This window comes from Brassica napus, chromosome A7 (genome assembly GCF_020379485.1).
Source record: "Brassica napus cultivar Da-Ae chromosome A7, Da-Ae, whole genome shotgun sequence".
Classification (NCBI taxonomy): Eukaryota; Viridiplantae; Streptophyta; class Magnoliopsida; order Brassicales; family Brassicaceae; genus Brassica; species Brassica napus.
The window spans coordinates 19,496,446-19,511,409 of NC_063440.1; the positions used below are offsets into that span (position 1 = coordinate 19,496,446).

Genomic DNA, 14,964 nt, shown 5'->3' on the forward strand with positions numbered 1-14,964 from the left:
TTTTGTTTGTTTATTTAATTTTAAACCAAAGGTATTCGAAATATTTTAACATTTAATGAATGTCATTTTTGTGACTTTCTTCTTCTAATACTATTTTTGAGACATAAACTTTAAAAAGTGCTATTATTGACAATTGTCCTAAATTAAACACAGCGTGATTTAATTACATGATAGAAATTAGACATGTACCCATGTGAAGCTTCTCTTCTTTTTCCCTTAAATACGGGTGTAACCCAAAAATAAAATAAAATAAAACAAAACAAAATAAAATACAGAAAAGATTTTCCTTTTTTTTATTAATTCAACGCGAGAGAGTAGAGATTATTCCACTAATTTATATCTTTCTGTATGTTTATAAATAAAAAAATGGTAATCGAGAGAGCCTTGCCAACGGAATTAATTCTTAAATTGAGATAATTATTTTTTTGTTAATAATTCAGTTCTCAGGAGCTCTGTCGAGATTAGATCCATACACGAAGCTTGCTGCTGCTTCTGCTTCACTCTCCCTCACACTCTCTAGCTTCATCTCGTAGATATATATTATATAGAGAGAGTATATCTCTCTCTCGAAGAAGATTAAAGATTCAAATCGTTTTGTAAATACAGTTTGTATCTTCTGCTCCAAGAACACTACTACAAGGAGGTAGAAACAAAAACAAGGTGTCTTGTTTTTTTTTTTTTCATTTTGTTTTGATTCGATTCGATTGTGGTTAGATTTCGATGTTTTCTGACATTCCTCGAGCTGATTCGATCATCTCCCCCTCCCCCCCCCCCCCCCCCCCCCCCCCCCCGAATTCATGGATCTGCTGATGCTTAATTCGAGCGGCAGGCAGAGATCCGAATCTTATTAATTGTTTACAGTTTCAGTAATTTTCAGACAGAACATTAGTTTCCATCACCAGATCGATTAGTTTTGTCCGAATCTCTTCTAGTTTCATCTGATTAGAGTTTTATATTTTTTTTGTTATAACAGTGATCTCTCAACATGTCGTCGATGCCACTGCAACGTGGCATCTCAGGAGGAGTACGAGTTTCCGAAAGCGCTGACGATCTACGAGACTCTCAAATGAAAGACAAAACAGACTTGATCAGAGGCCGTTCTACAACAGACAGCAGCAGTTTAACCTTACGGTTTCCTTTCGCTTTCCTCTTTAACAACAACCAACCTCCTTCCAAAACCGGCGACAACGGCAGTGATCCGAGGAGCAGGCACAGATTGGTTCTCCTCTTTCTCAAGATCAGTTTGGTTCTCATCGTTGTTCTCGCTTTAGCTGGTTCCTTCTGGTGGACGCTTTCGATCTCGGCGTCACCGAGAGGTGGTCACGTGTATCATAACTACAGGAGGTTGCAGGAGCAGCTCGTTTCGGATTTGTTGGATATTGGGGAGATCTCGATTGGTCCCAGCAGGTGGAAAGAGTTGGAGTATTGTGATACAGAAGCTGAGAACTATGTTCCTTGCTTTAATGTCTCTGAGAGTCTTGAGATGGGTTACACCAACGGCGATGAAAACGATCGGTTTTGTGGGTCTGGTTCGAAACAGGAGTGTTTGGTTTTGCCGCCTGTGGATTATAAGGTTCCGCTGAGGTGGCCTACGGGTAAAGATGTTATATGGTTTCGTAATGTTAAGATTACTGCTGATGAAGTGTTGACTTCTGGTAGTATCAACAAGAGGTGATGATGATGGATTGTTGATATAGTTGATTTGATTGGTTTAGTTGCTAAGCTTTGGGTTTTGTTTTTTACAGGATGATGATGATGGATGATGATCAGATATCTTTTCGTTCTGCCTCTCCTATGTTTGATGAGGTTGAAGACTATTCCCATCAGATTGCTCAGATGATTGGGATTAAGAATGATAACTTCATTGAAGCTGGCGTAAGTCAACATACTCTCATTGTAGTCTTGGTACCCAAATTTTAAAAATATTGTAGATTAATCTAAAAATGTTTATGGCTCCCAAAATCTCAGATCCGGCCCTGGTTGTGGTTCATCTTTTATCCCTCTCAGCTCAGATTCGTATATGGTATTTTTATTCTTGGTTTTGTTTCAGGTGAGAACTATATTGGATATTGGATGTGGTTATGGTAGCTTTGGAGCACATTTACTCTCAAAACAGCTTTTAACCATGTGCATAGCAAATTACGAAGCCTCGGGTAGCCAAGTCCAGCTAACACTTGAGAGGGGCTTACCTGCGATGATTGCTTCTTTTGTATCAAAGCAATTGCCATATCCTTCTCTTTCCTTTGATATGTTGCATTGCTCAACGTGTGGTATTGATTGGGACCAGAAAGGTAAACGACACATTAATCTCATTTTTCCTTGGAGGACATGGCCTTGATGTAAGTTTGTATTCCGCTGTGTGTAGAGGGGCTTCTCCTTGTAGAAGTCGATAGAGTTCTGAAGCCAGGAGGCTACTTTGTTTGGACATCTCCCCTCACAAACGCTCGTAACAAAGATGATCTTAAGAGATGGAACTTTGTTCATGATTTTGCTGAAAGCATCTGTTGGACTCTTTTATCTCAGCAAGACAAGACTGTTGTCTGGAAGAAGACAATCAAAACCAAATGTTACAGTGCCCGGTCAGTGTGACACACACACCATCTCTTATATGAACTACATATTTATTAAGTCTTCTTACATTAAAATGTTGTATAAACAGGAAGCCTGGGGTTGGTCCTTCTGTGTGTTCCAAAGGGCACGACGTCGAGTCTCCTTATTACAGACCGCTTCAGATGTGCCTTGGTGGAACACGTAACCGGAGGTGGATTCCCATTGAAAGCAGGACAAGATGGCCTAGCCGGTCTAACATGAACAAGACCGAACTTTCACTATATGGTTAGTCTCTCTTAATGATGCTTTGGTTAATGGCACAAAATTAAGACATATATTTCTCCTAAAAAGTAGCATTGAAATTATAAATTAAAAACTAATTCAACTATTTATTAAAAAGTTTTTAAAACACCATTGGTCACACAGTTTTCCATAAAACTAAAACTAATATAAAATATCAAAACATCGTATGTTTTCAAAACATAAAAAAACTCTTCAAAACATCATACATTTTGGAACGGAAATAGTATTTAATTATTTTATGTTTTGTTGAAACCCATTCCTCATACTCGCAATGGAAGCTTAATTACAGTTGCCTTAAGATTTCATATTTTCTGTAGCTTATGTGGTTCTCATTTTTGATTCCTGGGGGTGGTTTGATTATAGGTCTTCACCAGGAGGTGGTTGGAGAAGATGCTGAGAACTGGAAAGTAAATGTGAGAGAATACTGGTCACTCTTGTCTCCTCTGATATTCTCTGATCACCCCAAGAGACCAGGCGACGAAGACCCGTCACCCCCTTACAACATGCTCAGAAACGTTTTGGACATGAATGCTCAATACGGTGGGCTCAACTCCGCGTTGTTGGAAGCAAAGAAATCGGTTTGGGTCATGAATGTTGTCCCTACAGCTGGACCAAACCACCTCCCTATGATCCTTGACCGTGGCTTTGTCGGAGTTTTGCACGACTGGTGAGAGTCTACTATTAGATTCTCATTAACACTACGGAATCAGTTTCTCAACGTTGTCTTTGTAATAACTTTCAGGTGTGAAGCATTCCCGAGTTATCCGAGAACATACGATCTGGTCCACGCAGACAATCTTTTGACTCTTCAGACAAGCAAGCTCCGGAGCTCATGCTCGTTTATGCAAATATTCACAGAGATTGATAGATTACTTCGTCCAGAGGTACACATATTGTCTTTACTCTCAAAAGAATGGCACATTTTTAAAGTTTATCATAAAAATGGCACCCATATGAAAAAAAACTCCAAAATAGCACCAATTTACACACAAAAAAAAAAATTAAACCGCTCTAACTAAATCGTAAACTCTAATCAATAACCCCTAAATCCAAATATTATATAATTTTTTTTTAACTTTTAATAAATGCTATTTTGTGAAATATTCCCCCTTGTGTATTATTTTTTTGGACAAAATATTGTTTTAGTGCTATACAATAAAACAAAACTTTGGAAATATTATATGTTCTTGGAGCTATACAATAAAACAAAACTTGGGTGCAGGGATGGGTGATAATCCGTGACACGGCGCAGCTGGTGGAAGCAGCCAGAGCTTTGACAACGCAGTTGAAGTGGGAAGCTAGAGTCATAGAGGTTGAAAGCAGCAGTGAACAGAGACTTCTCGTCTGTCAAAAACCAATCACCAAGAGACAATCAATCTGAACAAGAACAAGTGACATAGACACACAGGTTTTGTCTACTTTTCTAAAATTTTATTTTTGTTCCAAGTCTCACATCATTGAACTGTGGTGGCTATACGGGGGAAGAAGAAAGGGAGTAAGAAGATGATATATATATCCCGCCGGGGGACGTAAGACCGCCGGTGAAGTTTCTTTATCTGGTTTCATGAGTTCCCATTTTACAGAATCTAGATTTATTTTTTACTTTTGAGGTTTACTATTTTTAAAAATACTTAATTATTTATATACAGTGAAAAGAATATGATCCACATTTGTGAAGATGATGATGTTTATCAAATAAGTTGAAGTTGTATTTTCATTTTCAATATCTTTTAGCAATTTCAAAGGATCAAAAGTAGAACAAAACTATCATTGCATTGTGTTGATGCATGAATGCTCTTGGAATCTATTATCTTCTTGTCACTCTACTTTAAGCACTATCTTCATACACTCGTAGACAAAGTAACTTATTGCAGCAGAAGGCAACACCTGGAGACATGAAACAAAGTAACAAACAACAACATATCAAGCTTTGGAAATGCGCGTTTAGTTTGGTAATAATATGGTATATATGGAAGAACTATTATGCAAACCTGAAGCAAGCTAGGCAAAAGCCCAGCGTATAAAGCAGGCACCCCTCCTCTTTCAATGATATTAAACCCCATAGCTAAAGCATTCAACTTGTCTCTACCAATCTGCATCTGAAGCTGTCGTCTCACTACTTCAAAAGGATACGTAGCTACCTCAGTACAAGCACCTGCTACAGCACCGTACAGGAGAGTTCTAATAGGTCCTAACTCGAGCTTGTCCAGAGCATTGAGTTCTTGCCCCTGCTGCTTCATGTCTTTGAGTCTTTTCCGGCCTTCTGGTGTATGCAGATAAGACGACTTAAGGATGTCGTAAACGCCGTAGAAAACTGCACCTGACAGAGCCATGCTTGCTATTGATGGGACGAGACCCTTGTAGAGAGACAACAGTCCTTCGGTTTGGATCATATACTTGAACGCTCCTGCGATCCCTCCCAAGGCTTCTCCTCCCCGAGCCACTAGTTTTGTTCGTATCTAATCCAACAGAAGAACAAATTACAATCATAATGTTTCCCACATACATGTTTAGGACCGGTCCTGAGAGAGGGCATATATTTTCATTAATCAATTTGGAGCCGAATTAATATATATATTAACCACTAAAGTCTTGAGACATGAGCCGAATGTTTCATCTCGATATGTTCAAGACCGACCCTGTGCATGTTCTTATTGTTTTGTCCCTTGTTCTGCTCTAAAGAAAGACAGTAATGCTTGACCTTTATGTCACTCTAAACACACAAAGGTCTCATCTTTGATCTAAAATAGTCAAACGAAGTAAAAACCTACAGTGTCATTAAGTGGCACTAGTGTGGTTACTATCTACAGTAGAAGAACACACTTCAGACATAATGTTTCTTACATGAATGTTCACATTGTCCTGTCCAAAACTAAATGCTCTGCTCTAAAGAAAGACAGTAATGCTAACGTCTCATCTTTGATCTAAAATGGTTAAAAGAAGTAAGAACCTACAGTGTCAAGAGGCAAGCAGAGAACAGTAGCAGTGATCCCAGCAGCAGCACCAGCAACAAACCTCTCAAAGTTAGTAGCCTCATCATTCCCAGCGAGTCTAAGCAACTGCTTTCTATACATATCGTAGGCACAAAAGTTGACGGCTTTGAAAGGAGCCGTCCTGAGAACATTTAGCAAGTTTCCTTTCCAAAAACCTCTGAAGCCTTGCGTGGTCGCAATCGTCTTAGCCACCACCAACAAGTTCCTCTGCTCACCGCGAACTGTGTACTCAAGCTTCAGTCTCTCAAGTGGGGCTAAGAAAGTTCTGAACATCAACAACAACAACACATTAATGAAAGTAAAGTCAAATTGTAATGTGTACTAATCGAAAGATGTATACTTTGAAACCATGGCAGCTACAGCACCAGCCCAGAGATGCTTCCGTGTGTTCATGGTCCCACTTCTTCTTCTCACTCCACTGGAAACTGTTTTTTCGTCTTTACTCAAGCTTAGGGACATGAAGAGAAAGTTCTTGTCGGAACGGAGACGGGTTTGGTTTCTCCGGTGACCGGTGAAATGCAGAGGCTTTGAGTCTGAGCAAATGCATTTGGAGGAGATGGAGCGGAAGAAGGGAGACGAGAGGTCTGGTGGTTCGAGAAACAAACCTCCTGTGATAAAGAAAGCTTCATTGGATAGGTCGCTAGAGCTTGAAGGAGACGAAGGATCGTGAGGTAAGATGTGGAGTCCTGACATTTGGATAATGAAGAAGAATATTCTTTAGGATTTGTAGACGAGAGCTGGTTTGTCAACCGGTCAATGGAGTGGTTCTGGACTGGTCGGACCGTTATTGGGTCGAAGTGGTTGATTTAATTTGTTATGGCACCAAATGGAAAAAAATGTAAAGATAGTAATCAATAGTGAATTCAAAAGTTTTATAGTTAACCAAAAATGAATTTCAATATCAACGGTTAATCTACTGTGAAAAGTGAGAACCCTTTTGATAAAGTAGTTTAACTAAAATTAATTAATATTTTGTATTAAAAACTTATTTCAAATTTAAAAATATAGTCATCAGTTATTTAATCAATAAAAATGTTCTGAAACATATTTAACAAAGTGTAAATAAAAAGGTTAGGTGTGGCACCAAAGAAAAAAAGGTGAAAATAAGAATTAATGATGAATAATTTATAAACAAGAATTGAATTTTTATATTTTATATGAATTAATTAAATATTTATTAATATTTAAACATTTGAGTTCAAATCTTACAAAATTTAATTTATTATTAACTATAGAAATTACTAAAAATATTAAACCTTTTCAGCATGGTGTACAAACAACCGTTATATATGAATTTTCATAAAATAATTTAGCAAGATGTAAATATAATTATGAATATGCATTTTTATAAAATAAATATATTACTAGTAGTAGAATATTATACTTTTTATAATCTGTAATAAAATAAGAACTCAATGATAGAAATGCTAAATCTACGTATTAATTGTGTAATTTCATGAAACGTTTCTAGTAATTGTACAATAATTCCTAAACCCCTGGCTCCTCTTTAATCACGCGGTTTGCTGACGTCAGCACATTTCATTTAGCCTTATGCCGGGCTGACTCGGTTCTGACGATTTAAATACCGGACGGCTCTACCGCCAACGTCAACGTCCATTAATCATCATCTCTCACATACTCTAGAGAGAGGAGAGAGCGCGGGAAAATAGAAACAGTTACGATTTTTGTTCGTGAACTCTCGAAAAATGCAGAAGATAGGGTTCCCGGCGATGAAGAGCTTGGATCAGATTCGATCTATGGCGCTTGGATCGGCGAAGAATCTCTCCTTCTCTTCCTCGCGCCAACCTCACGATTCCGTCTCTTCCGGAAACTTCTCGAATCTCAAGTTCACTGCAGGTTTGCTTTCTGTGTGTTCGTTTAGCTTCGATTTGATGATTTCGCTCCGATAGTTTCTGAGATTGCACTGTTCTGATGAGCTTCGCATCTGTTTTCCAGAGAAATTGGTGAAGGAACAGGCATCTATGAAGTCCGATCTTGAATTGGCGGTATTTCGATTGCTTCTTCTTAGTTTCTGCGTCTATACAAACTTAAGTTTGTTCGATGTGCTTTAGAGGTATTTATATATAAGCTGTTTTTGCTAGCCTAGGATTGTGCTTCTTCGATTCGGATCTCTGCTTAGTTTTTGTGTCTATACAAACTTAAGTTTGATCGATGTGCTTAAGAGTATGTATGATGTTGTTGCTAGCCTAGGATTGTGCTTCTTCGAGTCGGATCTATACAAGCTTAAGTTTGATTAAGAGTTATGTATGGTGGTGTTGCTAGGATTGTGTTTCTCCTTGACGTTCTATCGGATCTCTGCTTAGTTTTGCGAGTGTTTGATTATCGGATGGGAACATCTTGTTCTAGTTATTGTTAAGTTCTTCTCGTGATATATACCTAGAAATGCATTTGATGTGAAGTTCTTTTCATGATGCAGAATTCTAAGCTGAAAAAATCCAAGGATCATATACTTGCTTTGGAGGAGAAACTACAGAACGCTTTCAACGAGAATGCTAAGCTCAGGGTGATGCAAAAGGAGGATGAAAAGCTTTGGAGAGGGATGGAGTCCAAGTTTTCTTCAACCAAGACTCTCTGTGATCAACTTACTGAGACTCTGCAGCACTTGGCTTCTCAGGTTCAAGAAGGTATATAGTAGATGCACATTGGTCCTTTAATTACTTATGGTGTAATGTTGCTTTCTCTGTTTCCTAAATTGCCTCAGCTGAGAAGGATAAGGAGTTCTTTGAGTCCAAATTCTCTACTAGTGCGGAAACAATTGACTCTTTAAAGCAGCAAATGCAAGATCTCTCTGTGAGACTGAGTTCCGCTGAAGAAAACATCAAAAGCCGTAAGTTGTTAGTTTTGTCTCAGGCATGTTTTTTTTTCTTTCATAGGAAAACCCTTGATTTGAAAGTGATTGAATTGCTTCAATATAGTTTATCAATATTTCTCTGTTGGATATTGTTAGACACTTTAGTTACATTTAATAAGTTAACCATGCAGGAGAGAAGGAACTAGAGGAGCTACGATTCGAGAAAGAACAGAAAGAAAACTCTTATCTTAGTGAACAGTGTAGAACTGCCAGTCTCTTAAACGTGAAAGGTAAATTTCTTAATCTTATAGATTCATACTGTCATTCCTTACATGCACTAGGCCACATGTTTATCTGATTTAATAGCTTAAGCATGTACCCACGCACCAAATATGTTGAAAATTCAGTGTTTCTGAAGGGTATTCACTTTTTAGATGGAAAAAGACAGCCAGTTCTTAGCTTGCATACAGGTATCTTTATGTATCTTTTTAGATGGAAAAAGACAGCCAGTTATTATTCAAAGGAACGCACATTTGTGCTCTAAAAAGTATCTTTATGTATAGAGTCTTAACTGGTATATCAACTTATAACAAAAATACCCTTTTTTGGTCCGTGTTACACCTATATGATAGTATTGGTATTTGACTGAAATCTACTTAATTTCCCGTCTTAATGGCAGATGCTACGATAGCAAATTCTGAAGCAGCTATAGCTGAAGCGAAAGTCAACATTGAGAATGTAAACTTCCAAATTGAGAAGCTGCGGCTGGAGTTAACATCAAAAGAAGACGAGGCCAAATACCTTGTTGGCGTCAAGGAGAATTTGGAACAAGAGAAGATGGATATTCGGCTGAGTGCGGATAATCTATCTGAGAAACTGATTAACTCAGACCAGGAGGTTAAGAAGCTCGAGGGCTTTATCCACTCTTTGGCAACTGAGTTGGGTGAATTGGACAAAAAGAACTTGGTGTTCATGAAAAACTTTGATAAGCTAAATGCTTTATATGGCACTCACCTTATGTTGCTCCAAAAGGATAGAGATCTTGCCTCTGATCGTGCTCAAACGTTATTCAATCAACTCCAAGGAGAGTTATTGAGTGTAACCTTTCAGAAAGAAGGTCTGCAATCATCAGGTAATGAGTTATATGAACAAAGAGAGGAACTGAAGAAAGCTAAAGAGACATTGGTTTCCCAACTTGCCGAGGAACGCTGCTCCGCAAGGCAGACAATTGAAAAACTGGAGTCTGAAGCCAAATGTCTAGTTTCAACAAATGCTGAAACAGAAGCAGTGGTCGTAAAGCTGAAAGAGGAAATAGAAGCTTTGTTGGAAAATCTGAGGGCTTCAGAGAATAAGACGGTAAATATATCTTCTATCACTTTGTACAATCTCTATCAAAATCATCAATCCGTAGTTGCAATGCTTAATCTGTTCATGTATCTCACAGGAAGAATTGATGTTAAAGCTTTCATCATCAGAGCTTGAAAGTAAAGAGAACTATGAGAAGTTTCAGGCTGATGCACAGAGAAAGGCTGAAGAAATGGAGATTTTGCAGAAAGAGAGCCAGAGCAATCAGCTGCGTGTGGATTCATTGTCAGAAGAGGTGAACCAGCTCCAAAGCGTTATTGAAGAAAAACAACTTCTTATCCATCAATGCAAGGAAAATGAAAAGAAGCTGGACCAGAAAACCACAGAGGTTTGACAAGATAGATCTGGACAAGGCTTTATGAGTATTATATCCACCTTTTAGTACTCATCATATGTTAACTCCATTACAGGACAAGGAGCTACTGGCAGCTGCTGAAACTAAGCTTGTAGAGGCGAAGAAGCAATATGCTCTGATGCTGGAAAATAAACAGTTGGAATTATCAAGGCACTTGAAGGAGTTATCTCAGAGGAATGACCAGGTATATCTGGATCACTTTCTCCTTATAAATGCTCGAATAGTATGCAAAATCTAAATAGAACACACCAAAACATTTGACGTATATGCTTTTTAGGCCATTAATGAAATCCGGAGGAAATATGATGAGGAGAAACAGGAGATTATTAATGCAGAAAAGGAAAAGGTATATGCTGACAGTTTCTAACTGCAAGCGTCCGAACAATTATTTGATAATGTTTCTGTCATGTTCTTGGTCCTGATTTCAGGTTGAGAAGGTTATCAAAGAATTATCCACTAAATATGACAAAGAACTTTCAGATTGTAAAGCCGAATCAAAGCAGCAATTGCTAGCCATTCAAGAGGATCATGCTTCTCTGGTATATTAATCTCCAGTTAAACCTAATGTTTCTGAGCATCACCAAGCGTGAATAAGCTTATACATGTGTTAGAAGGAAATTTCTACGGCTTTAACCCCTAAAAATCATAGGTTTAGTAGTAGTAGATGCAGATATCTGAATCAAAGTCTCTTTTCTGTCTGGAAGTTATAGCTGAGCAGGGAACTAGTAGGCTGATTAAACTGCATGTTTTGCAGACACTCTCAATTCAGAAGGAACACGAAAATAGGGAGTTCAATCTCAAAGCTAAGCACGATGAGGAGCTGAGACAAGCTCAGATTCAGGCTGAAACTGAATTAACCGAGGTACCAATAGACAAAATTTGATAGTTATGTTAGGATATGAAGCCTCTAGTATTCATATGGTTTTTATCTTCATCCAGAGGATAACAACACTCAGGAACGAGCATGATGTTCAGTTGAAAGCATTCAAGTGTCAATACGAAGATGAATGCAAGAAGCTGCAAGATGAATTAGATCTTCAAAGATCAAAAGTTCGTGTCTATCAAGATTTATTATAAAAGTTTCACGTGTTAAAGGTTTAAATCCTGATGACTTAAAATGAGTTATCGTTGCAGGAAGAGAGGCAAAGAGCTTTGTTGCAAATGCAATGGAGGGTTATGAGTGACAAAGATCCTGAAGAGCAAGAACTGAACTCTAGGAAGGTTAGACCACAGATCATTTTGATAAACTAAAAGAATACTTTAGTTATCACTTAACACATATTGGTTTTGATAACTTGATCATTCTGTAGGAATACTCTGTTTCATCTGTCAAAGTGAGAGCTCCTCGTCCTGCTAGCAAGAGAACCAAGTATGCAACAGTGATGCAGGATGGAGACGAACAGGTCGAAAAAAAAAATTGTTTCTGCTTTGTCAAAGTCTGCACATGTAAATATACATAACATTCTCATGGATGAAAATGCAGGATTCACCTTTTGTAAAGGCAGCAGAAACACCTGTGACAAAGATGTCGAAAAAAGTTGAAAATGCAAATACGAGAAGCTTAATGAGCAGTCAAAAGCATCATAGCAAGGTAAAACACTTGATAACTAAGCATTACATGAGCTCGTAACGTCACCATTTGTTGTGGATTTAACTTGGCAGGTGGCTCGTCGTGAATATGAAACTGAAACGAACGATGGGAGGTCCACAAAACGAAGGAAAACAGGAGGCACAGTAATGTTTGAGGTAACCTATTCTGCGCATTAACTGTGGCTCATCTTAAATATTCAGATATGTTCAACAACTGAGTTGGGATTCATATTTTCTTACGGCTACAGGAGCCAAGGAGGAGATCTACACGGATTACACCCAAAGCCAAAACCCCCAGAAGTATCGCTAAGGTAGATCCACAGAAGCTTGCTAAATATTTGGAATGTATAAATCTCGCCCAAGTAAACTAGTGGCGAAGCAGGGTTAGTTACATATTTAGATATCACTCAAGTGAAGCAAACATGAAAAAAGTATGGTAAATGTTTGATGTGATCACATCTGTGGTGTATTAACACAGAGAATGTCTTCCATATGTACAGGTGGCAGCCATAAGGAGTCATCCACCACAGTCTGCAAACCTAGGAGATCTGTTTTCAGAAGGCTCCCTCAATCCTTATGCTGATGATCCTTATGCGTTTGACTGATTTGAATCTAAGCTAAGCTCGGATCCTAAAACTGTTTTCCGCACTCTTAAGCTCTTTGCTACACCATTCGATAAATATATGTTGGTCATACCTTGTGATTACAGACGTTTCCTATTGCATCGAGTTTCTCATTTGTTATTTCGGGGAGTAACTAGTATGGTTGAAGAACTTGTTTATTACTACTAGTTACAGTCTTACAGAAATACATCTCCGTCTGATGTTTATAATGTCAGGTTGCATCGTGGCCTTGTTCCCCACCTGTTTAACAGTATATAGCTTCTCTGGTTCACGAGTCCTTGTGGTAAAACATTCCCTCCACCTGAATCTGTGTCTGATCATATTAGCTTTACAATATGTTTCAGCTTTGTTAAGTTAACCACATCCTGTCATATTCTCTAGTCCATACATTTGATATGAAGCATCGTGGCTAGCTGCTACTGAACCATATTCAAATAACTTGGTATATAACAGCTTTATAACTAAGCCTTTCTTCATCCTCCGGTGATATTAGCCATAGTGACTCCACTCTCTGGGCTCTGGCATAACATACCTTGAACATAGCTATAGTCAGTATCCATAAATGTTTAGTTTGCCATTCTAATAGACATGTATATGTTATCTCAAGTACAATTCAATGCAAATACTAACTGGTTAAGAGATCTAAACCATGAACAAAGAGATGGAATGTCCTTCAATAGAAATCATAAAATTAAGTTTTTTTGGTACTTGTAGCGTATATACATAACTTTGTCCTTGTCTAGACTGCCTCATATTATTCCCGTACAAATATTATAGATACAGTAAGACAGTAACCCCTGAAGAGCCTAGCACATGAGCCTCAGCAAATTAGATGGTTTAAACAGTTTTGTAGAGCTGTGATCATGCGGGTGCATGAACTTGCAGTTGGGACAAACAGGACTTGATGTACACAGCATAACCAGCATGTGGCATTTCATGCACACTTTTGTTACCATCTCTTGCTCCTTCTGATCACCGTCACCACCTTCAAAAGCAAGCCAAGACAGTGATCGGTTTAACCCGGTCCCAATTGTTGTCTTCTTACTCTGACTTGTCAAGTTCTTACCCTCTGATGATGACACGGTCTTATTGTGATTTGTGGATTCATCTATCTTCGTTGTGATTGTTGAAGGTGAAAGGTTCAGCTCTAGGTCTAGGCTCATCTTGGGTCGTCCAACAATCACGGGATCTTTGGGGTATGAACTATGATCCTCAGATGCTCTCGAATATCCCTGAAAATATAAGCATGCATGTTTTAGATGCATACCATAACACATAGATATCAAATACAAAGAATTTGATACAAACCTTAGCCTCTATAGATTTTTGGCAATTTGAAGGTAGAGGAGTGTGGAGATGAAGTTCAAAATCAAAGGTAATTGATCTCATACTCTCTGATTTTGGTCGTTCATTGAACATAGTGCTCTGAAGTTTGCCCTGTGATGGATCTTCTTGTTTGCTCTTCTTGAATGAATTATGAAACTCTTCCCCATAGATTGTGAAATCCCTCTTTCTGGTGTAGAGGGTTCCTTCTTGTCGAGAAACCATTATCCTATCAGTCTTTGTTTCACCGAGTAATTTATGCTTGTAAGGTAAGTTTAAACTCTCTCTATCTCTCTCTGATCCTAGAAGGAAATGAGCAGATAGATTTTAAAAGTATACGAAGATCGTCTCTATTTATATGCATGTAGGAACATCTTCAGGGGAGTTAATGTCTCCACCGGTTCATATGAAGTAATGGAATTAAATACCAATATAAGAATTTTAAAATGGTTGATAAATTTGATATATAGTTTAAAATATTTAGTTACTATTGCATTTTTAAATTGGATATTTTTATTTCTGGGGGAATTAAAAAGAAAAAAAAGAAGAAGAGGGGAAGTAATGTGAAGCATGATGTGTGAGTTTTCAAGTTGGGTGTGTTCAATAACTCCAAACAGTCTCATTTAAAGGCTTAGATGTGAAGTTCTAACCAATTTCTCTGTCTGTTTTGGCCTTTCTCCTCTACCACCATCATCATTATCATATCGTCATCACTTCATTCGTCATCATTAAATGGCTTATGTTCTTAAATAGAACCAAAAAACAGATTGGTGGTGAAGTCATATGGGTGGATAGATCATGTGTGTATGTATGTATGCATCACGTATGAATTATGATGATGAATTGATGATAGGAACGGAGTATATGAAGGAAGAAGAGTTGAGATCAATAAATGGAGAGACAATAAAGAGAATTAAAGATGGGAGAAGGGAAGGTTGATGAATGCCGATGCAACTTTAATACTCACATTAACTCCTACTCCCACTTTTGGATATATAACACACATTACTAACTAACTTCCCTCGCACAACTTTATTATTGTTTTCTTTA

At 38.0% G+C, this 14,964-nt stretch overlaps 4 protein-coding genes across 6 annotated transcripts; 2 read left to right on the top strand and 2 right to left on the bottom strand.

Moving 5' to 3' along the window:
- Positions 1 to 261: 261 nt before the first annotated feature.
- Positions 262 to 4,577, top strand: LOC106353443 (probable pectin methyltransferase QUA2). 2 transcript variants are annotated; one of them, XM_013793204.3, is made up of 9 exons: positions 262 to 643; positions 974 to 1,671; positions 1,746 to 1,875; positions 2,051 to 2,291; positions 2,366 to 2,579; positions 2,660 to 2,835; positions 3,217 to 3,520; positions 3,596 to 3,737; positions 4,076 to 4,577. In XM_013793204.3, exons 2-9 carry the CDS (start codon positions 986 to 988, stop codon positions 4,232 to 4,234), a joined length of 2,052 nt encoding a protein of 683 aa, XP_013648658.2. In that variant the 5' UTR covers positions 262 to 643; positions 974 to 985; the 3' UTR covers positions 4,235 to 4,577. The 2 variants fall into 2 exon arrangements, with proteins under 2 accessions (XP_013648658.2, XP_013648657.2); XM_013793203.3 differs by having other exon boundaries at positions 268 to 660.
- Positions 4,541 to 6,558, bottom strand: LOC106353445 (probable mitochondrial adenine nucleotide transporter BTL2). Its single transcript, XM_013793205.3, has 4 exons — positions 6,187 to 6,558; positions 5,808 to 6,111; positions 4,845 to 5,312; positions 4,541 to 4,740 (listed from the first exon to the last, which is right to left on the bottom strand). The coding sequence occupies exons 1-4, from the start codon at positions 6,537 to 6,539 to the stop codon at positions 4,672 to 4,674; spliced, it is 1,194 nt and encodes a 397-aa protein (XP_013648659.2). The 5' UTR covers positions 6,540 to 6,558; the 3' UTR covers positions 4,541 to 4,671.
- Positions 6,559 to 7,436: 878 nt separating this feature from the next.
- On the top strand, positions 7,437 to 12,711 carry LOC106356920 (synaptonemal complex protein 1). Of its 2 annotated transcripts, XM_013796635.3 has the most exons (18): positions 7,437 to 7,703; positions 7,803 to 7,852; positions 8,284 to 8,491; positions 8,569 to 8,694; positions 8,850 to 8,948; positions 9,338 to 10,014; positions 10,103 to 10,351; positions 10,434 to 10,562; positions 10,656 to 10,724; positions 10,807 to 10,917; positions 11,133 to 11,240; positions 11,318 to 11,428; positions 11,513 to 11,599; positions 11,689 to 11,781; positions 11,862 to 11,969; positions 12,041 to 12,124; positions 12,217 to 12,279; positions 12,469 to 12,711. In XM_013796635.3, the coding sequence occupies exons 1-18, from the start codon at positions 7,553 to 7,555 to the stop codon at positions 12,571 to 12,573; spliced, it is 2,628 nt and encodes an 875-aa protein (XP_013652089.2). In that variant the 5' UTR covers positions 7,437 to 7,552; the 3' UTR covers positions 12,574 to 12,711. The 2 variants fall into 2 exon arrangements, with proteins under 2 accessions (XP_013652089.2, XP_048591698.1); XM_048735741.1 differs by lacking the exon at positions 7,437 to 7,703 and having other exon boundaries at positions 7,803 to 7,920.
- A 547-nt stretch (positions 12,712 to 13,258) lies between these two features.
- On the bottom strand, positions 13,259 to 14,414 carry BNAA07G20680D. The gene is made up of 2 exons (XM_013796636.3): positions 13,900 to 14,414; positions 13,259 to 13,823 (listed from the first exon to the last, which is right to left on the bottom strand). Exons 1-2 carry the CDS (start codon positions 14,137 to 14,139, stop codon positions 13,398 to 13,400), a joined length of 666 nt encoding a protein of 221 aa, XP_013652090.2. The 5' UTR covers positions 14,140 to 14,414; the 3' UTR covers positions 13,259 to 13,397.
- Positions 14,415 to 14,964: the final 550 nt, after the last annotated feature.